Genomic DNA, 22376 nt, shown 5'->3' on the forward strand with positions numbered 1-22376 from the left:
GTGTAACTACTGAATATTGCAAAATAAACTAAATGCAAAGTCCTTCAGTAATGCAGTGACTTTATCATGTAACTAGGAATAACAAGCATCCTCTCGTTCAATCATTTTTATTCTAAAGTTACAGCAGTTGCACCAGTGACAGTAAATCACCGTGAATACGTACCAAGGAAATCACTGCTGAGAACAACAGGTACTTAAAACCCCACAGACGACTCAGCCACTTCAGATTTCTTGTGCTCCTTTGTGTGTCCTCAGTCCCTCTGTCAACGACAGTATTTATAGTGTGCTGTCACATGCTGAGGAAGCTTGGACGGTATAAAGGCACAAGAATAATTAGAAATGAAACAAAATTGAGCACCCTGGAGTAGCGACAATAAGAAAACCAGAAGGCTTTTGGAAAGCAGTGCATTTATTCCCACATCTCATTCTGCAGTCTTCCGCTGATGCTATTAAAATGCCTCAGCACGAGGCAATGTTTTTATTTTATTGTGCGACAGTCTCTTTTACTGCAAAAAAAAGTGAGTTGCGTTTGCCAAATTCCCATTTTAATTTAGGGAATTTAAAGGTATAAACAGAATACAAGATGATCACATTTTTTCCTACACATGCAAATGTACAACGTGGTAACAGCGGCTTTTTTGACAGTCAAAACTGGCAGAATTTCGGCAAGTTTCTACTGATACTTCCACAACAGTAAGCGGCAAAACAGTAAACTCCCCCAGGAGAAACTCCTGCAACACGAATCCCGGTGGAGAGCCTTGTATATCGTGTGCCAAACACGCGCTGTGCGCTGCACCGGGCCTGGCAGTCAGGTGGCACAGAGATCCGCATTCCTCGTGGGCAGAAAGCACCGAGCTCAGCGCGGGCAGAGCAGAAATGCGGGTTTCTCTTCAGCCAGCCGTGCGGATTGCAGCGCAGTTCGATACTGTGAAGAGTTTCATAACACGGCAACTGCAAGTTACAGGCACGAACTCCTTTCGGATGTATTTGAAAAACTTACAAAAATAATAAAAAAAAAAACATTACATTATCTCATAACCAATAAATAGTGTTTTTATTGAAAAAAAGATGCCTTTTGGGGCTTGAACAGCAAGTAAACGTTTCAGCATAGCCAGCATCTCTCCACTCTTAAGCACAAGGTACACGTAACGTGATGCACAGACCTCCGTGCCCCATCCCCACGGCTCAGCAGCTACAGGCTTTTAGTCTCGACGCCTTTACAACCATTTATAACCAAACTCGTGGGTGATACCAGGTCACCCAACTTCTGTACTCCTTTACAAAAAACGCTGCCGCTCCCAACATTTTCTGTCTGTATTCACATTGGCAAGAATCTACTGCTTCCCTAGAGATCGATCTTGCAAAGCTGCCCTGCTGGGGAAATTGCTCGTTTCCAATTTCAGTGCTGATTGCAGCGCGAGGCTAACGCTGCCTGTTTGGCTGAAGAAGGCATCGGGCTAGGCACTGCTTAATTAGGGCTGTGGGAATAACGGATTTATGGTTCAGTGGCTTAATAAATAATAATAATATTAATAACAACAGTAACAACAGCAACCATAACAATGATAACAGCTTGGTTCGTTTTCTTCAGGAAATGCTAACGATTTGTTCCAGTCTGTGGTCAGGACGGCCTGACGGCTGGGGCGCTGCTGGGAAGAGGAAGACTCAGGGTCAAACCTCTTCTCTGCCTGGTCCTGAGCAAGGGCTTGGCTCCAGGCCTCCTGCCTCCCAAAGGGGCATCCCCAGGCTGAGAAATACTCACAAGTTTGCTTCCCCCACCTCCCCAGATGCACGTGCCTGGTGCAAAATACGAGCATATTGCTTACAGGACCCCCTGGCCATCGTGTTCCAGCTTCCCCCAGGAGCACCCAAGATCGAGAGACAGCTCTGCCCCTCGCGGCCCAAGGGGACAATGTGGGCAAAGGGCTGCAGCTTCCCCCCTCCCGAGGTGGTCACCCTGGTGCTGGGCACCCCGAGCAGTCCCAGCCTGCCGGGCACCCTGCTGCTCCCCGCCTGTCTGCTCTCCTCCAGGGGACCAGGCAGCCCCACCATGCTACATCCCAGCTGCGGCCAGGGCACAGTAAAACCGCCCCGACCCCGGTGTGGGTGCCCCTACATGCCCCCAGGGGTGGTCTCCCCAGCCCTGCCATAGCCTGCTGCCAGCTTCAAGTCTGGATCCTCCCGACTCTACGTATAAGGAGGGGATAGCCCAAGGCACACGCTTTCTCCCTGTTTGTTTGTTAATAGCCCTCCCAAGCCAAATCTTTCCAACGTTTCCGAATTATTTTATTCGGGTCAAGCTATTCCCAGTGCTACATGTAGTTAAAGCTCATAGGAGAACGCCCTGCTGCTGCTGACCAAAGCTTCTCACAAGTTCGGGTCTGGCTCTGCTCTCCTGCACACGACCACAAGAAAGAAGTGTTTCTCCTGAAGACACAAACCACTCGAGGTGAAGCAGGTCCGAGGCCCAGCCTGGCCACAGCATCGGGGAGAATTTCGGTTCTTCGGTTAAGAGGGTGACTGAACACCAATGTAATTAAAGTGGCACGATCTCTAGCTCTGTTGCAATCATATCGACACAGAGGAGCACACAGACTACAGTTAACGGGAGCTTATATATTGCAGGAACACATTTACGTAGCGTACCTATAATTGGATGGACACAGATACAGAAGCGCATCACAGAGCCTCAAGCTACAGGCCACCGCCGTGTTCCTGGCACTGCCGTCTAACCCGGTGGCACCGGCATCCCTCACAGCCACAGCTCCTGGGCAAGTGCCCCGTGACTTGCCACCACCCCACTCTCTCTGTATCCACAGCAGAGGACTCGGCACCTTTAGCTGTGGTGGGTCTGAACGGATGTATTGGAAGCAGTTCAATGCAAGCCGAAAGCATGAGCAAACTCTGACCTTTTGCTTTTTGACAATGAGGTAAAATTATCCTAAACGGTTTGGACTGATTCGTCAGCACTGATGTGGAAATGTATGCTCTGCCTCTCCCCCTGTACCCTGTACAGAGAACCAGCCGTCTGTCCTCAAGCAACACGTTTTGTGGGGTTTTCCAACCTGCTTTTCAAGGGCTCTGTAGCTCTTCATTTTCTATCAAATAATCCTTCTTTATATAATTAGCACCCCTCACCAACCTCCATACTCCGAGATAGGCATCCTTCAGCGAGCTCCTGTTCCCTTCTGGTGCGCCAGTGGCTTTTCCCTGGACCGCCGGTGCCTCGGTGGGTTCCTCAGCGCCGCCCTTCTCCTCCCCTCCGCTCTGGCTGTCCCCTTTGGCTGACCCTTCCACTGCCGCCTCCTCGGCCCCCTTCTCCTGGGAAATCGCCTCCATGGCAAACAGTGCCTGGTCCCCATCCTGCCTCGCTCCCTCTTCCGCTCTAGCTTCCTTCTCCAGGTCCTCGTAGGTGCTCTGCCGCCTGGTCTCAATGTACTTGGCCACGCAGTAGATGACAGACCCCAGGGTGTTGACCACGACACCGGCTATAAACAGCTTGGTGGGCTCCACGTCGTTGAAGGCCACCATGCCCACTGTGATGGTTGCTATGCTCTTCACCACCCCGACGAAGCTGGTGGTCACGGCCGAGTTGATGTAAGTGCAGTGAAGGGTGGTAAAGTTCATGGCACAGCTAATCAGGACACAAGCAATGAAGATGCAAACCATGGCGGGGTCCTTCCACCCCGGGAACGACCAGACGTTGATGGAGTCCATGCTGGCAAAGGAACAGATAATGAGAAAGGGGGTGGCTGAGACAGCGATGGCGTACTGGGCCGTCAGGGGTCCGTATTCACTGTCTACGCTGGTCTTCTGAATGAGCACCAGGTAGGCGGCGTGTATCAGCACGGCCAGCACGCCCGTCACGTAGCCCATGGCATCCCCGGTCAGGTCACCAGCTCCTGGCGGAGTCACAGGGAGGAAGGAGCACGGTTTTTGCACGGAGGTATGGAAAGAGAGCCCCGATTTGCTCGGGGAGGATATTTAGGAAACAGGCGGCAGCGCACGCTCCCCAGCTCCCGGGATTCGTCATGCAGGTCCCGAGGCTGGACACGCTCACCTCCCGACAGATTTTATTTCTGGGGGGTCTGCGAGCCTCCTGAGCGGTTTCCTGAGCCCCCCCCCGCCCAAACCAACCCGCCTCCTCCCGGGGGCGACGCGCGGCTCGCGGGGGCGCCAGCCCCGGGCACCAGCGCGCTGGGTGCCGGCCCCCGGCCCGCGGCCCTCGACCCTCCCTCCTGTGCCCCCGGGGGCCCCCCGGCCTCCCCCGGGACCTCGCAGCGCCCCGGTGCCCCCCGCGCAGCCCCGGTAGCGGCGGGCACTCACCGGCCAGCGCGGCGCCGCAGGTGGTGATGAGCACGGCGACCAGCACGCCGGGCGAGGGCATGCCGTCGCGGAGCACCAGGGCGCCGGTGAGGAGGGTGACGAGGGGCAGGCAGCGCTTGAACACGACGTACATGGGCAGGCTGAGCCCGCGCAGCGACCACAGCGTGAGCGTGGACTGCAGCGTGGCCAGGGCGGCCACGGCGGCGAAGGGGCGCGCCAGGCGGGGCCCGAAGGGGGGCAGCGCCGCCAGCCCCCGCCGCCGCAGCGCCTCCAGCCCCAGCGCCGCCGCCGCGCTGCTGAGGCACTGCAGCAGCGTCAGGAAGGCGAAGTGGTAGCGGGCCAGCAGGAACTTGAGCAGGATGTTCAGCGAGCCCGAGCACAGCCCGTGCGCCACCGCCACCGCGACGCCCCGCGCCCGGCCCCGCCACCGGCCCATCGTCGTCCCGGCGCCGGGGCCCGCGGCTCTGCCGCCCCGGCACGGCCGGGCGGGGGGCGGGCGGGGGGCGGGCGGGGGCCGGGCGCGCTCCCCGGGGGCGGCCGAGACCCCCCCGCAACGCCCCCGCCGCCGCCGTCCCCTCCCCGGCGCGCAGCCGCCGCCCCGCGTCCCCCGTCACCTCCCCGCGTGTCCCCTCCCCGTGTCCCCCCCGGGTCCCCTCCCCGTGTCCCCCCCGTGTCCCCTCCCCGTGTCCCCCCCGTGTCCCCCCCCGTGTCCCCTCCCCGCCCCGCGTCCCCCCGCGCCGGGAAGCGATGCCCGCAGCCGCAGGGCGCACCCATCGCTGCTCCCGCACGGCCGGCAGGCTGCGGCCGCTCCGTGGGTGTGAGGAGGAGCAGAAGCAGCCTCTCGCGGGGGGCTGAGCGCCGCCGCCGGGGTCGCCTCGGGGGATCTCGAGGCGGCTTTTGAGACCGTTTTTTTGAGGCTGTTCCCCAGGGCTGTTCCCCTGCCTGGCGCTGCTCAGCGCGGGGCTGGCCAGGTTGCACAGTCGGAACAGGGCGAGCCCCCCCGTCTCTCGACGGGCACCGTACGAGACGGAGCCAGCACGGGAAATAGCAGACTTGCTGCTCAGAGCTCGGCTTCGGGAGACTCGCCAAGGGCCGTCGGTTGTGGTGGGCTCATGGCAAATGCAGCACAGGCACCGCAGACGCTTCAGCTCTGTCAGAAGGACATACCTACTTCGTGCCAACAAAGGTGTGACACTTCTGTCTGAGCTCGGTTCACAGACCCCGCTAGGCATGCCCAGAGACACATCCAACAAGAGCCGTGCTTCTTCCAAAGGGCGGCACCGGGAGCTCGGGTGACAAAAGCACCGCCCGGCGTTAGGCTGAGACCCGCAGCCACGGGGGGACGCGGCCGGGCTCGTGCCGGCGGCTCTGGGCAGGGGCCGGGGCTGCTCACAAGCCCGGCTGCGCCAAGTCACCGCGCCGCTGGCGAGGAGCAGCAGGAAAACGCGCTGGGGGCGTCTGCCCGAGGCTGTGCCTGGGCGTGATGGGGGGGTCCTCCGCGGTCGCAGGGATCAGCCCCTGCAACGAGCCCGTGCTGCACGTCTCCAGCCAGGAGTCGCCGCAGCTGTGGGGCTGGCGGCGAGCAGGACTGTCGGGCTTGGGGAGAGCAGTGGGACCGGCATGACTCCGCCGCAGCCTCTCTCGTCCTCTTTCACCTCCCTCCTTCGCTGTCATTACAGAATCCGTGGCAGGATGCCCCTGCTAACTACTACCTTAAATTGGCTTTTCCCTTCCGACTTTAAGTGTTCCCTGATTTTTTGCACCACCGCTTATTTTCCATTTTGTTCTCTCTCTCTGTTTCTCACCAAGACAGTTGTATTTTCAACTTTTTTTTTTTTTAAATGCAAATTTTTAGTTTTCATAGTATTCGAGCGCTTCTACTTCTGTAGATTAAAAACTCCACTGACTGAAATATTAAACACTGGAAAAAAAATAAAAAATAAAAAAAAAAAAACAGGGCTCTGTGTGTGCCTCCTTAAGAGGGGAAAGCAATACCTGAACCCCCCAGGCTACCTCAGTGTGATCAGGGTGCCTGGCAGTGCAATCTGTGCTACGCAGGGGTAGGAATAAAGCAGGCTCCACAGCCCGGTTGAGACGTACACGCACACAGTGAAGTGTCCTGAAACATGCAGTCGTGTAAATGTTGAAGCTCTTCATTTCATTTAGACTCACTGGGGACCAGTTCTGGCTCTAAAACCCACTGAAGAACCGTGCCAACGCATTTACGCTGCCCTCCATTTGGACTCATCTCAAAGCCCGAAAAGAGCACAATGTGAAGGAACATGTGGATGGCTTTGACACTCTTTGCACAGGGGAGAAAAAATCTCCTTCTTAACTAAATGTAGATGGAGAAAAAAATCTGCATTTTCTGGAAATACTGGAGTAATTGGGATTCATATACCTCAGCATGACCTCTGGAAGAAGCAATTTTGTCCCCTCCCCAGTGAAAGCATCACTCAAGAGGAGAGCCTCTCACATCACAGGGGATCTGGCTGCAAGTCCAGGCTGGGGGATACACGCTTCCTGAGAGAAACCAAAAAACACGCATGTTGGATGGTAAGGATTTGGGAACTCAAGCATCCATGTCCCAGGTGCCGTATTCTACCTTTCAGGACTTACCTGTGCTGCAAGGTCAGCTTCTCCTGCAACACCACATCTCTCAAGGTACCCCTACTCCTCGCCTTGTCCACGCGCAGCATTCTCTAACCCAAGTACGAGGGGCAGCAGGGAGGGTGCTGCCGTTTGCCAAACCAACCCTTTCTCACGTGGATTCAGGCCAGGCCCAGTACAGGTCTCCCACTGCCTCTCCACCTGTCCATGCTAAGAAAAGACAGGCTTTCCTACACTTCGCTGGGAAGGAGCTGGATAAAGCAACACAGGAACCATGTGCTGCAAAACCTTTGTGCCAAACTTGAGTGTGACTGACACTGGAGCAAGAACAGGTCTATTCCATGTGGCGGGTCCAGTCACTCAAAGTGACAAGAAGAGGGGAAAATTCAGGCCACATCATGTGAGAGAGCACTGCAGTGAAGGTACAAGCCTCACACTGGCGGTTCTTGTGTCCAGGGACAGTATGGTGTGCTCAGGTAATAAGATGACTGTGGTGGCTTTACCCAGCTGGGCAGCTGAGCTCCACCACAACCACTCTCTCACTCCCCCTCCTCAAAGGGAAAGGGGGAGAAAATACAATGGAAAAGGCTCAAAGGTTGAGATGAGGACAGGAAGATCATTCAACAATTATCACCACAGCAAAACAGACTCAGCACAGGGAGATTAATATAACTTATTACCTGTTACTAACAGGTTAGAGCAGTGAGAAACTAAAAACAAACAAACAAACAAAACAAAAAAAAAACTACCAACACCTGCCGCCTACCTGTGCTCTTCCACCTCTTTCCCCCAAGTGGCACTGAGGAATGGTGAATGGGGGCTGCGGTCAGTCCCTGACGCTTCATCTCCGCCGCTCCTTCACAGTCCCTCTCTGCCCCTGCCCCACGCGGGGTCCCTCCCACGGGATGCCGTCCTTCCCGAACTGAGCCTGCGGGGGCTGCCCACAGGCAGCAGCTCTTCAAGAACTGCTCCCACATGGCTCCGTACCACGGGGTCCATCCCCCAGGAGCAAACTGCTCCAGCACGGGTCCCCCACGGGCGGCAGCTCCCCCCAGACCCCCTGCTCCTGCGTGGGCTCCTCTCCACGGGCTGCAGCTCCGGCCCGGGGCCTGCTCCTGCGGGGGCTCTCCATGGGCCGCAGCCTCCTCCAGGCCACATCCACCTGCTCCACCGGGGGCTCCTCCACGGGCTGCAGCGTGGAGATCTGCTCCGTGTGGGACCCATGGGCTGCAGGGGGACAGCCTGCTCCGCCAGGGGCCTCTCCACAGCCCGCAGGGGAACTGCTGCTGCCTGCCTGGAGCACCTCCTGCCCTCCTGCTGCACTCACCTGGGGGGCTGCAGGGCTCGGTCTCACTCCTCGCTCCCCCAGCTGCAGCTGTGCAGCAGTTTTTTTTTTCTTCCCTTTCTTAAATCTGCTCTCCCAGAGGTACAAACGGCATGGCTTATTGGCTCAGCTCTGGCCAGTGGCGGGTCCCTTTAAAGCCAGCTGGAACTGGCCCTTATCTAACATGGGGCAGCTGCTGGATTCTTCTCAGAGGCCACCCCTGCAGCCCCCCTGCTACCAAAACTTTGCCACGCAAACCCAATACAGCGACTCCATTATGAAATTCTCACCTAGCAGTGGGCTATGGATGATAGTAATGAATAACTCTGTGGTTACTTACAGTAATGAGATGATTTTGATGCCTTAACTCAAATCCTTTGATGCAATTTATCCTCAACCCTGTGTTTCACCTAGCTACATGGGTGAGAGGAAAAATTAGTTTCGAACTCCTAAGAAGGGCATCATGTTTTTAAAATGGTTTCTTGGATGAAAATGGTAAAAATCTATATGGAATACGTTTAATGGAGAGTTTGTGTTAATTAGGATCTAATGCAACCGTGAGATATATAAGGGAAGTGCTGTGCAGAGTTGTAGCCACTCGCTATCATATGACCCAGTACCCATTTAAAACTAAGCACTGCTACTGAAAGGGCTAGTATGTCCATGCCTATGCCATCAACATTTGAGGCCAGCACTGTACTTGATAGACGATGTCACTTTGTGACTGGAAAGTAGTCTGCATAGGCAGACACTCAGAATCGTTTAAAATAACTTTCCTTTATCAGAATGCAGACCTGATGAGACATACAGATAAGCAACGTTGTATAATGTTTGGTCTCTAAAACCAGGAAAAATGCAGCTGTCACCCAGTATTCACAGAAGATAAAGCACGATTATAATATTAGTTACCTATAAGATACTCTCAGTACCTTTCACTGCATTTACTTCTTTGTTCAATATTTCTTAACTAGGGAAGCAAATACAAGAGTTTAGCCAAAGATACTGTGCGCAGTTCATTTAATAGCATTGCAGAACAACAAATCCATTCCTTTAAAACATAATTAATCACTGTCTTTCTTGAACCAAGGAGAAACATATGCACTCCCATAAACCAAAATTTTCCACAAGAGCAAGTTTAAAAGCAGAACACATTACATCTTCAATACTGCTGTGGTTAAAGGCTTGGTTCGATAAATGAAAAAAGATGAGAAGCTAAAAAAAAGTAGATTTTAAAAACAATTACAGCAACATTCCCTGAGAATTAAGAAACGGCAACAACTGTTGCCTGATTTTTATTTTTTTCTGTTACAGTGCAAAAATGTGACAGCATGTTCTCCCCATTCAAAGATCAAGCGGGAAGATTAAAGGCCACAGTTTATATTTACTATGCGCATCTTCTAGATGTGCTCATTTTTAAAGAGAGAGAAACCTCAGCAACCTTCAGCACAGAAGCTAACCTGGACACAGGGGGAAGAGAAGGCAGCTAAGAAAAGGAGTGGCAGTTAATCCATGTGCTGAGCGTGCATGTGCAGAACGGGGATTGTTTCTTTCTCTGTGCTAGCTTTCCAAAATCTGCCTTTCCAACCGATACACAATGGCAGTGTTCTGGAAACATCCACCACCACCCCCAGAAACATGCGTATAGAATACATACCCACCAACAAAACATACCACTCCCTCACGTAACTTGCAGTTACTTCTGCAAGTGTAAGGAGAAAAGGGAGATAGAGCAGAAGACTGGAGTAACTGTTAAGGTTGAAATAATCAATTTTAATGTTTAGAATTAGATTTTACGGCCCATGGTATTGCTGAAAGCTCTGCGCAGCATAGCTGTATGATTGCATCATTCCTCAGCACAAAGAATTAAAATTGCAATAAACCTTTGGAATTTGGTGCAACACACTCTCACAAAAGAGAAAATCCACTTGTTTTTCATTCAGCTTGAGAGGATGGCATTCCAGGGTCAGTTTGCACTGATCCAGAAAACTTAAGAACCTATCATGATTCAAATTCTCATCCTGTGGAAAGGGGTTTTCTTTCTGTCTTGCTCTTGCACCAAATCAATATATACCTATCTCTCTGTAGCTGCCTGCTAGTTCCCAGGCTTTCTCCAAGGATAGCCCAGTAATTCTTTCCTCACAACTTTCTTCACTACAAATCTTAGTTCTGCTGATTCTTTCCTTCGATTCTTCAAAATATCCAGCAGTATTTGCTACTACTTGATGTATGAGTGGTACAACCAGAAGTGTACTGCATTCATTAACAGGAGACAATAGGAACCCAGCTGAAGACCTAGCACCTGCAAAGAGTCTTTTGATGGTAAAGACTGACGACATGGGGTAGCAACAGAAATGAGACAGCTTTAAGAATGTTAAAAAAAAAAAAAAAAATCAAAACAAAACAAAAAAGGGCTAACATGAAACTAAGAGAGAAGCCAAAGATATATAAGTGAGAACTGCAGGAGTATCACAGGGGGATCCTTAAGAGGCTGACAGAGTATTTAAAGGAGACTGGAAAACTAAAGAAAATGAATGCTTCTACTTGTTGCCAAAAAAATCAAATGAAAATACCAACATGTGGGCTGAGGGGTTAAAGTGGGCAAAGAAACTACTCAACATAGCTTTAATATGTTGGGTGTATTCTTGCAAGTCTGATAATAGCTTGGCCACATTGGATTTGCTATGCTTATGCCAAGAAGTTAATCCGAATGTGTGTCGGCACAACTAGTCCAGACATCACCTTTCACTTTGGCCAGTCAGTGGTAGGTCCAGAAACACTAAATATATGGCCACATTCCTCTTCTATCTCTTGAAAAATCTAAGTGAAAGTAAAAGATAAGTCTATTAAAAGAGATGGTTGTTCTATCTCTAAATCTTGAGAATTGTGATCCAATTAGTATTGTTTGTATTTCATTTTTTTTCCTAAGTGTTTTCTCTAGATTATTGTTCTGCATGACTTCATTAACTGTTTTACTCAAGGAGATCCATGGGAAAAACGTATGAAAATAATCTCTACCATCTCTGTGAAGCTGCAATCAAAAAGGTCAAAGTAATCAGATGGCTATCAACTATGACATTTACTGTCTATCAAGAGTATTCATCATACTGCACAAGAAAATAATGCAATGTGAGTCAAAGCAAAATGTATCAGTATAAACGCATCCCAGTGATACAAGCCTCAGGTTGACATTACAGTACTCCACAGTGAAAAAAACACTTTCTCCTTTTCTACAGTGACAATCTGTAAAAACGCACTGTCAGTTATTTTTATTCTTTATGAGGATCAAGAAGATTTTGGCCTCTGCTCTCATAATTAGCCAGACTGATCACAAAATTGTGTCAGTGGTTCTGCTCTGAAGACTCCAGCTTGTATCTGCTACTGTCCTCTTCAGCCACTCAGTAGCTGCTGAATGTTTTGCTGGCCCAAGCACTAACCTGTTCAGTAGAACAAGTCCACATGCTCAAGTGCACAACCCTTTCAGTACAAACAAGACTTTCAGTTAAAAAGAGACACGAAGATTAGTGATGCAGCTGACAGTTTAGCACAAGTCTGGTTGTGGATGACGACAGAAAGGTTCCTATTGTGTCAGATCTTCATTTTCTCTCTAGACAGGACCTGCCAGGCACGATGGAGTGTAGATCTTGACAAGCTCATCCCAAGCACAGTCCACCACCTACAAAGTAAACAGAATCTGGTTAGTGTCATTTTGACAAAAACCAGAAGGATCTTAGAAGAAATTAATGCATACTGTTGGGTTAATGTTGGTTGGTACTCTAATTTACAATGCTTCAAAATTAGATAGCAAGGCAGCTGCTTTTTTTCTCTTTTTAAAAACAAACAAACAAGCTTCGTTCTAGCTTCACTAAGGCAAGTAAAAATTTACAATTTCCTATTTTGCATACTCCACATGAGGAAAGCAGGGAAACCTTAGAGTTTCAAGTGACTGTTTCACATAGGCCAATGCAGAAAGTAACAGCATGGGATGAAGGGAGGACAAATAGATTTCCAGACCGTGTGACATTTCTTCTCTTTATAGGGTCTTAGGACTCTTCTACCACAACGTCTCAACACTTCATGATCAAATGTTACCATTTTTCTCAAACTTGCAGGTAGGGAAAACTATTATAAACATTTTCCTAATGGAGAGCTGAGGAACTGAGAATGCTCTAGGTGACCCTGCTTGAGCAGGAAGGTTGGACTAGATGAGCTCTGGAGGTCCCTTCCAACCTCAACTATTCTGCGTGATCCCGTGTGTGCGTGAGAAACAAAGAAGTGAACCAAAATGACCAATGGAAGTTTTTTGAAGAATTAAGACTGTTCTTCAGTCTCACACTGATAAGCTGTGAGATCACTGTATTGTCTTTTGTTGAGAAAAGACATGCCTACCAGGAAATTATTCTAACATAACTGAAAACCTTCTGAATTGCAAGTCCCAAGATGTATTTTAGGTGAAAGCTAGAAACTAAAATCACGAACAAGGAGGTTAACCTTATTCTATAGCATTAAATTTGAATAAATAATGAGATACCACAGAGAAGACTGTAGAATCACAGAACAACTGAGGTGGGAATGGACCTCTGGAGATCATCTGGCCATCCTCCCTGCTCAAGCAGGGTCCTCTAGCACACATTACTCAGGATAGTGTCCAGACAGCTTTTGAACATCTCCAGGAAAGGAAACTCCACGGCCCCTCTGGACAACCTGTCCCAGTGCTGAGTCACCCTCACAGAAAAATAATTTTTTCCTCATGTTCAAATGGAATGTTTTAATATATTTTTTTCCTTCATGTTCAGAATGCTTTAGGTTTGATAATGACTTGATAATGCACTTAAGAGACAGTAACAAAGTGAAAGGGTTAAGCACACTGACAATTACTCAAGTAAATGAGATACAGTGTATATTAACAGAATATTGTAGGGAACAAGAAAGAAGGCAAAGCGGAGTAGAAAAAGGACAGCTAAAAAGTTGATGAGCCCCACAGATACATGCCAATAAATCTGGCTTAATCCATCTTGAATTATCTTTACAATGTATTTTCCAGTTGGGATGACAAAGGATGTAGTGTTGGATCCCCTACACAACAAGCTCCCTTCTGCTCAGACTCCAATTCCTGTTCTCTTCTAGAGCCAGAATGAACAGCTGCACACGAAAAATTTGGAAATCCAACTTCAATATTTTATTTCATATTATAATCAGCCTGTTTTGTGTTTACTATACCGCACTATTTATTCATTTTTATTGCTTCTTTAGTTGCTTCTACTAAGTTTTTGAAGTGTTTTCTGTGTATATCTAAATGTACCAAAAATCTCTTGAAAACATGTCTGTCTATTCATACAACATAATAGAGCTTTGTGTGGTATAATGTTCTGCTGCATTGCAGTCCGTCCAAATCATACAAAAAAAGAAAATCCAAGTTCTCCACTGAAAAAGCTACGTAAAAACCGTGTTTTATATGATTGCCAGTTTCTAAATATTCTTCAGAGCTCTGGATCAATATCTGTATTTCCACAAGCAACACTTTCCACTTTCATGCAGAAACAAGATAACATTTGGAAAAAATCCCACGGGAATCCCCACCTGTTATCAGTGTAATTAGCATCCTGAAGCAGCCTCTGAACAAATACAGTTACAGAACTGGTTAATCTAGCAACACTAAAAATAAACAGGGGATATTAAAAGGGAGTTTGAAAAGGATCACTTGCTGTAATTTGCCCAACTCATTGACTTAATGATAACACATGAAAGATGACAAGGTAATCAGCTAACAGAAGGAAAATAAAACTACAGCAAACAGCACTGTATCAAGTTCTTCTGTGCAGAAGGAAGTCTATAAAGCAAGACCAGTATTAGAAACCTCGGTGAGAATGCCCACGTAAGAAACAGCAAACAGGCATGCATGTAAAACTGTGACACTACAGAATGGAACAGCACTAGAAAATGCAATAACCTTTCCATTTCTACTTAATACTTCTCCAAAACACAGCCAAGTCTGTGAGAGAAGGGGGACAACTGAAAGGTATCATTGTGGTAGCCAGCATTAATTTATGGACAGCTGCTACATGCCCCTTTGCAGTACCTCATAAATTATCACCGCCACAAATACAAATGACTAAAATAAACCATGGGATAAAGAGAAGTAATGTTTATGCAGCTACTGCATCAGGTTACCAAATGCCTTCTTTCATTTTGCTTTATTTTTTTTTCTTATGATGACCTGTTTTATACAATGGTCTTATGACCACTGTATGCCTTTCCTAAGAAGAGGGGAACATAAGATATTGAATAAGCACTAGAAGTATTTAACATTGTCAGTTCTCATGTGATATGCGATTTGGTTATTTAACTAAGTGCTATTTTATATTTAAATATTAAAAAAGCAGCAGTAATTCCAGCTGGGAGGAGGGCTGATCCAGCACACCACAGTAAATAAATATGCAGTTAAAAATGCAACTTCCTGGAGTTTGTATTTTAATCAATGAGATGATGTTACTAATAGGTGGAAAAATGCTTCCATGGTAAGATGAAGGAGAAAAGAAAATTTAAAAATTAATTCAAACATTGTCTTCATATCCAATAAAGTCCTCACCAGTAGGAACACGAAGGCGTGGAGGTTCACCTTTCTGTGTTCATGTCTTCACTGTCTTGGAAACAAATTTTACTCACAAATTGAAACAAATCTCACTGATTTCAGTATTTAGAGTGTACATGATTTACCTTTTTTTTTTTTTTTAATTGACATGCAAACAGAGTAGAAGACTGTTTACTTCAGTTGCAAAGAACTGAATAATTGTAATCCTTATACTATTTAATACCTTGGACACCTGTATGTCATGCAATTTTCATTATAACTTACAAGTTGTTCTTGTAACTGTAGAATAAAATTCTACTATAGCAACTTTTAACTATCTGAAATCACAGAGAAAAGGAGAATAACTAAAGCTGAACTGTAAAACAAGAATATTTCACCTTACAGTGACTGTTCAGTTACATCAAGAAATAACGCAAATTTAAAAGACATTCTAAAACAGGTAATTTTTCTGCTGGTTATGAACTGTTACTAAAGCTATATGGGACAAAGGCAGTTTGACAAAATGTCTCTAACCTTATTTAAGTAGCAAAGTTGCTGTACTAGCATATATGCTTGGGATAACTTATTGTTACTGCTGCAGCATAAATGTCATGCCAAGTTATCTGCCAGTAGAGTTTTTAAGCAAGTCTATTTGAAGCACAGAAATCAAAATGGGCATCACTATATTTCCCTTTAAGTAAAGCCAAAAAGCAAGCAAATGAACAAAAAACTATAGTCATCATAGGAAGCTGATTGCTTGACTTGAAAACCATAGTTTAATTTAAATGAAACAGCTATCCTGTATTTTATTGAACTGTTTATCCTTGTCCCAGAGAATAACAATGTTTCCCACCAATTGATTTAATATTGATACCATTCATTTATCAAAGACATTTCCATTTACTCACAAACTGATTTACTTTTCTGATAGGCCCTCTCTTTTCTATTCATCACAATCATCTTGCTTTGCAATAGACTTAGACCTTTTCCAGCACCTGAGGGCAATCCATCGAGTCCAGGGCAATTACATGGATGACATTCTGCCTCTTTAATGTTCAGAAGGAGAAAAAAGAAAAGAGAAATCTCCCAAGTGAGTAGCTATTTTTTATTTCCAACGTTTGAAGGCACAATAAAACTCCAACCTCCAACCCAGACGAAATACATTGAAAAGATCAACTAAAAACTTTGAGTTCAGTAACCCCTTTATGAAGGGAGTTAATCAGAAGAAAGTGCAGCCTTCTCCATGTTAATATTTTCAGCCTTTTTAATGGGCCTATCCAGAAGTACCCTGGTGCCACTCAGCTTCCTGAGTGCTTATAATAAATCAGATGATAATGCACAAATGTGTCTGAGTGACCCATTTCTCTTTTCAGCTTTTCTCCATCCCACCCCATTTTCAAATAAAACCAATATGACCTGTCTTTTTTCTGTGAGAAGAGATATCAGAAGAAGTATTCAGTTCTTCTCGTCCATTAATGTTGTGTTTCCCTTCCTCTTTTAGTTTCTTATCTTCTGTGACATTTTATATGGAATCTAACAACCTATTTATATCATTATTACGTATTTTGAAGGGTCCTGAACACCCTCTGCATGTGTGTAAGATGGAGAGATGGGAGATTAGCTGGAGATAAAGAAAGCTATTAGGTTTGCTACTCATTAGATTACTTTGAGAGGTGATCACTTCTCAGATTCCACCTCCAGACCAGACCAGTTTTGGCCTTAGTGCCCATTCATACACCATATGCTAGAAAAATCTAAGTAGAATGGATCTCTATTGAAGCACCTTTTTTTCTTTTTGTGGGTGGGGGGTATGTGGACCATTACTAAAGATAGAATAGGCAGAAATTTAAATTTATTCAATACCTATTTTGTACTAGAAAATCTGAACCACTGGTGTGGCCTTTTGTTTCATCAAAAGATGCCAGGGATGAACTGCACACGATGTCTACCTTCACACAAGAATGAAGTGATGGGAGTCTGTAAATTAAAACTTTTTTATTTTGAATGTGCAACGAAAGATTTCTCTAATGTGCTTTTGAAAAAAAAAAACCAAAAAACGACACACATTGTTTTAGTTATTATTTCCCAATAAAGGCAGAATTGAACAAACCCTGGACCGTAAGTTCTTATAAATAAAAGCTGTTCCAGATACAGGAACAAAATCCAGTACGCTGACTAACAGATGAGGCTTGCAGGAGCAGAAATTGTTTTTAAGCCACTGAAACACGACACACAACCGAGAAACTGCTGCCTCTTCTCTTCCCAGCACTTCCAAGATTGAGAAGTTTTTCCTCTCAGCAGACTGCCATTGCAGCTCTTACAGAACTGCCATGCCTGACAGCAACCCTTCCAAACACGCAGAGATGAGACTTCTGTTGATAATGTCTAAGAGCAACCGTTATTCACAAATGGTTAGCTTTGACTGATGCAGTGAAAATAGAACAGTTAGGGAAGCACCTGCAATAAGCACCAGCAAGAAATGTCACCTCCCTCTCCAACTCTGTAAAGGTGCTCACATTGGTTTAATGATAACATTTGCAGCTGTTTTAAGTCTGATCTTTCCATGCAAAAATCCACTCTGAGACTAAGTAAGAAGTCTTTTTATCTCAAAGGATCACTAACTGCATAACTATGGTAGCATCCAGGCCATACGGAGAGATTAAAAAGAAGTACAGATAGTGAGACAATCAGAGCAGCGTGATAGCCATGACAGCTGGGTGGAAGCTATCAGCTCCTTCGCAATTAAGTGTAACAATTAAGAGCAAATGAGCAAAAGCAAGGTCTTTTCTTTTCTGTACATTTCCACAAGATGCAGCTCCACTTTTATATGGAACAGTCGACATTTCTAGGACTGCCAAGGGCGCATGTCTAATGAACAGCAGAACAGAGAGCAAAACAGCCTCACAATAGACACCTCCTGCATTTCTATTTGGCTGTACTGGTTAAGCCAACTTAGCATAGCTAATGTGGCACATTGCATAATCTGCACATACACGAGAGGTAGCAGAACAAACCTGTACACCAGAACTTGACCGATGATGATAAAAAAATCTCCATAAAGCTGAAAGATCTTAGGACAAGATTTCAGTTACCTTCAGGGGATACAGCTCAGGTGGCCATAGTTTGGCTACGACCTCTCTCCAGCTAGTGAGAAATGACAGCTTTTTAAGTTTTAGGGACATTGACGCCATATGAAAGCTCACGATGCCATCAGCACAGCAACATTTCATGGGATCAACAGACTGCTGCTACAAAGCAAGCATTGCCCCTCAGCTCTAAGGCCTCTGGCCAGGTGGAAGGGAGGAGCACAGACTGCTACAGACAAAATGCTGGTGATACCCCACAGCTTTAGGGGGAAGAAACTGGAGACACAGAGAAGCTGAGGCACAAAGAACAGTGTAACACAGAGTACAAGACTAATTTCACAGGTACTGTACTGGTATTATCACCAACTCCATATTATTTGGAATTATGTACAGGATCATGCACAGGGAAAGTAAGTACCAGAAGAGAAGTAAGAAATCTGATGAGTTGCAGAATACCATTCCAATATAAGCTGGGATTTGTAGTGTTTTCTCCTAGATCTTACATCAACACTTGCATTTCAACAGCAAAATACCCTGACTGTCTTATGGACCATTTCTGTTAATGCTTTGCACTATAAAATGCACATTTTAATATATGCCTGAAAATTCGTTAGTCCAAAATTGTTATGAACTTGACAATAACCATTAAGGTGAAAGAAAAAAACAGTTGATTTCATTAAAAAGCAAAGCTTTCAACAAAGGCTTACTTTTATGTAGAGGCAGATACCCCAAGACAGGTTATCAGAATAGTAATTAAGCACCAAGGAATTTTCTGTTTCGCCTAGCTAATACTTACCTCCATGACGGGGATCCGTTCCTCACCAGCAAATCTCTCCCCCCACCCAATGTTGCCTCCTCTTAGCAGGATACTTCCCAAGAACCCACTTGCCTACATGTACCTGCCTGTGGATTCTGTTCAAAGCTCCATCAGTTCCACAGGAATGTCTTTTAAATCCCAAATCGGATACTTAATCCTGGTATCTATTTTGAACACTTTTCCAAGACTGGCTTTTTCTTGACATGTAAAAGATACTTCTTAAATGCTGAGGTTCATTGGGCACAGGCAAAGAAAATACCTTCTGGCTAGGCAACAAAAGTATCATGAAGAGTGAAAGCAAAGGTTAATGACCAGAATGATACATCATTTGACTATAAATGAATAGCCTGTCCATTAGCAATAAAATACCCTGGATGCATGGAGTTGTGAAGCAGTTCCAATCTCAAGTTGTAACTCCTTCTAAAACATACAATGAAAATCAGGACTCATACAAATACAAGACGAACAAGTGCTTGGGACTCATTCTCAGTTCTTGATAGAGAGCAGACATGACAGCAACCTACCTATTGGGAACAGCAGCGTAATTTAAGCAGATAATCTTTGCTGGATAAATGTAGAAGTCAGGGAAAGGATACAAATGCTCAGACTGGAAGCAGCTGTAAGTGTTCAGAAAATGTTCATTCTTTATCTGGTAGTTACAGCTGAATTCTATTACAGTTTTCTGTTTTCTTTTTTCCTTTTTTTTTTTTTTTAAAACAATGTTTACATTTCTCATTGCTGTGATATCCAGCCTTCACAATACATTAAACCAATTCAACAGAAAAAGCAGGGGAAACTTAAAGCTGTTGCAGATGCCAAACTTCTGTCTGGAAGGCACGTTGGCCTGAACTATGTATGGTAAGTACCTCAGACTTACCAGCTGGTACTTCTGCATTAAGTCCAACACAGGACTTGTAGAATTTCTATATGGAAAAAAAATACCTGGATGCACGAATGCCCTATGTAGGCATAATGTAGATGGGTATACACACCATCATTTTCCTTTTTCCAACACCCAAGTGCAGGTGCAGCTGTTTGCTTTGAATTCATTATCTATCATCAATAAGCCTTGTTCCAAGAAGGCTGTTCCATACATTGCAGTTACAAAAGAAAGAATATCCTTTCAGCAGGAACGCGGAGTTTGACAGACATATCATACAAAAAAGAAGTCATATTTAGCCAGTCAGAAACGCCATCCACTGTAACAAACACCCAGGGCTCTTTCCAACAGGCTTAGAATCAAGATGTAATCACACTCTCAACACAAAAGAAGAAAAATCTTTTTGTCATCTCATTCAGATCCATGGCAAAATCCACACCAACTTCATGGAAAGCCAAGCTGCACTCAGAGCATGCTATGATATAGCAGTGCAAGGCCCTAAAGCACTATGCTACACTTCCAGCTCCCTCTGGCCCCAATTCAGTCAGAATCATCTGTGCAGTCACTTGGGATGAAGCTTTACTTCCCAGCAACTGGCCTTTATGCTCCTCTTTCCCTGCCCTGCTCCACTCACAAATAACCTGAAACTTCAGATTTTTACTCAGCCTTACAAATTCTCCTACACTGTTCACAGCACGGCCTCATGAACAGCTTCTGCAGCACCCCTGAGGCAGCAGAATTAAGGGAATGAGCAATTGGGCATGAAGCTCTTCAAGCCTGTGTTGATGCCAAGAATGGTTCTCCCTGCATTAAGCTAAGTATATTGCCAAACTGACACCTTTCTCCTGTGTCTTTGTACCAACCAGCAGAAATTTGGATGGTTTTATTTGCTTTGCCTAGCCAGACTTTCATCACAGATGAAAAAAAGTAATTTTTATCTAAGATTAAAAAAAAAACCAAATAATTTCACTGTGAATTAGCAAAGAACCTAGATGTAAATAACACCTGAGGCACATTAAATACTGTATTTGTCATAGTTGACTCAGTGGCAGTAATTTCTATGTGAAAACTATACACTTATAGGTATTACAGCAAATAATTAACTTTATTTTTAGTTTTCTTCTACCTTTCTTTTCAGAAGAAAAAAAAAGTCAAACTACATATGATGATTCTCTGTTTACAGAACAGAAATTATTGTAGCAACAGAAGCAAAGGACAGAATTCTACTGTGACCTGTACACAAACACGTGCCCTTGCCAAAATGAGTCCCACTCATTCACATTTATAGTTAAGGGTTTTATACTTCTAAATACATTTTAAGCCTCCTACAGTACTCCTGCTATTGTGACAAACCAAGACTTGGTATCACATGTGACACTAGCAGTGCTTAACTTGAGTTTTCAAGTAGACAGAACAAAGCTCTGTGTCTCAGCTTGGCATCCTCGGCACCCCTCTCCATTACTCTTCCTTCCGAAATAAAGCTACCACATTTTCCCTGAGCTCACCATGGCTTTCAGCTATCTCATTTTGCAATTCTGCCTGTCCTGCCTTCCTCTCCGGCCCAATGTGAGTAACTGCTTTATAAATAAATGTAGACCTAAAGAGAGGTTTATTTAATAAGCATTCAGCCAGATTCACTTCCAAAAGCTTTCTGCGGTCCAGTGGCTCTTATTCAGGATCCAAGATGGAGTCCAGCCTCAACTGAACTAGCTAAAACAGGCAAGCAAAATGTAAATTCGTCACACCTCTTACCTGACCACAGTTGTGAAGGCTTAAATCTAGTCCACATGTAAATTCAGTATGATGCTCAACTGTTTCCAGCAAAGGGTTAGGCTTGGAAAAGTCCCAGAATCTATACAGAGAGGAAGGGAGGGAGGGAGGGAGAGAAAATCAAACAAACCACAATTAATGTAATTGAAAGGCCATTTTAAAAATATAATGCAAGATATTGACAAATCTGTTGCTGCCAGGGTATTTAAAAGAGCAAACTCATCCACTTAGGGAACATAATTAATCATATTCCTGCAAAGCCATCTGCTGATTTGCATAAATTAAATTTCACTGGGCAAAACTGTCTTTGTCTCCTGTTGCAGAAACTGAGATCAAAATTGGCACCAAAGACCAGCTTTTGGGACAATGATGAAACAGAAGAAAATGTAGGGTAAAATAATATTCTTATATTTCTTGATAGCTGAAGAATTTTATCACTGGAAGATATTAACACAAATTACGATTTTTCTCACTTTTTGGTACTGTTCAGTATGGGATGTTTATTTATGGAAAATTACGTTTTCATTCATGACACTGGTCATTCCCTGTCTCCAATCTGAGACTGTGTTTCTGTAAAACAAAATACAATATTATAACCTAATAATAAATTTGTACGACAAAGATCAGTGGCATTAAACAGTTAATTCCACTACCGTATATTTCAAAAATAAGTTTTCCTTTCCAAGCTCAGTTGATATAAATGCCTAAGAAATGGATTTCTGAAGTGTTCTACTTCTCCAAGCTATTCCCAGAGTAGATGCAATGTAGTTTATAGCAAGTATAAAAGAGGTATAAAAGAAGATGGGATGTAAGTATAGGTACAACAAGAAACCTCAGTTGTAAAACACGGATTCAGGAATAGAACTTTCAAGCAATCATACACGGACAAGACACCATAGCCTAATGATGGCACAGAAGAAAGATTTGTTTTTCGTTTTCGGCCTGTATAGTATTGCTTAAAAAGCCCACAGACCGCAGAGCACCGCACAGTTTGT

The 22376-nt window shown here is 45.4% G+C and overlaps 2 protein-coding genes across 3 annotated transcripts in view; both read right to left on the reverse strand.

Moving 5' to 3' along the window:
* Positions 1-1030: 1030 nt before the first annotated feature.
* Positions 1031-4814, reverse strand: SLC35D3 (solute carrier family 35 member D3). Its single transcript, XM_080585383.1, has 2 exons — positions 4327-4814; positions 1031-3902 (listed from the first exon to the last, which is right to left on the reverse strand). Exons 1-2 carry the CDS (start codon positions 4760-4762, stop codon positions 3073-3075), a joined length of 1266 nt encoding a protein of 421 aa, XP_080441509.1. The 5' UTR covers positions 4763-4814; the 3' UTR covers positions 1031-3072.
* A 4448-nt stretch (positions 4815-9262) lies between these two features.
* PEX7 (peroxisomal biogenesis factor 7) overlaps positions 9263-22376 on the reverse strand; it is a 42604-nt gene continuing 29490 nt past the window's right edge. The window contains exons 9-10 of one of the 2 annotated variants that reach the window (XM_080585384.1): positions 21364-21463; positions 9263-11933 (exon numbers count right to left, since the gene is read on the reverse strand). In XM_080585384.1, the coding sequence (XP_080441510.1) occupies positions 11865-11933; positions 21364-21463 (169 nt within the window). In that variant the 3' untranslated portion in view covers positions 9263-11864. Of the gene's footprint in view, positions 11934-21363; positions 21464-21854; positions 21952-22376 lie in introns of those variants that run through there. The other variant, XM_080585385.1, reaches the window with a different exon arrangement.

The sequence above is a fragment of the Anser brachyrhynchus genome (assembly GCF_964034855.1).
Source record: "Anser brachyrhynchus genome assembly, chromosome: 3".
NCBI lineage: Eukaryota > Metazoa > Chordata > Aves > Anseriformes > Anatidae > Anser > Anser brachyrhynchus.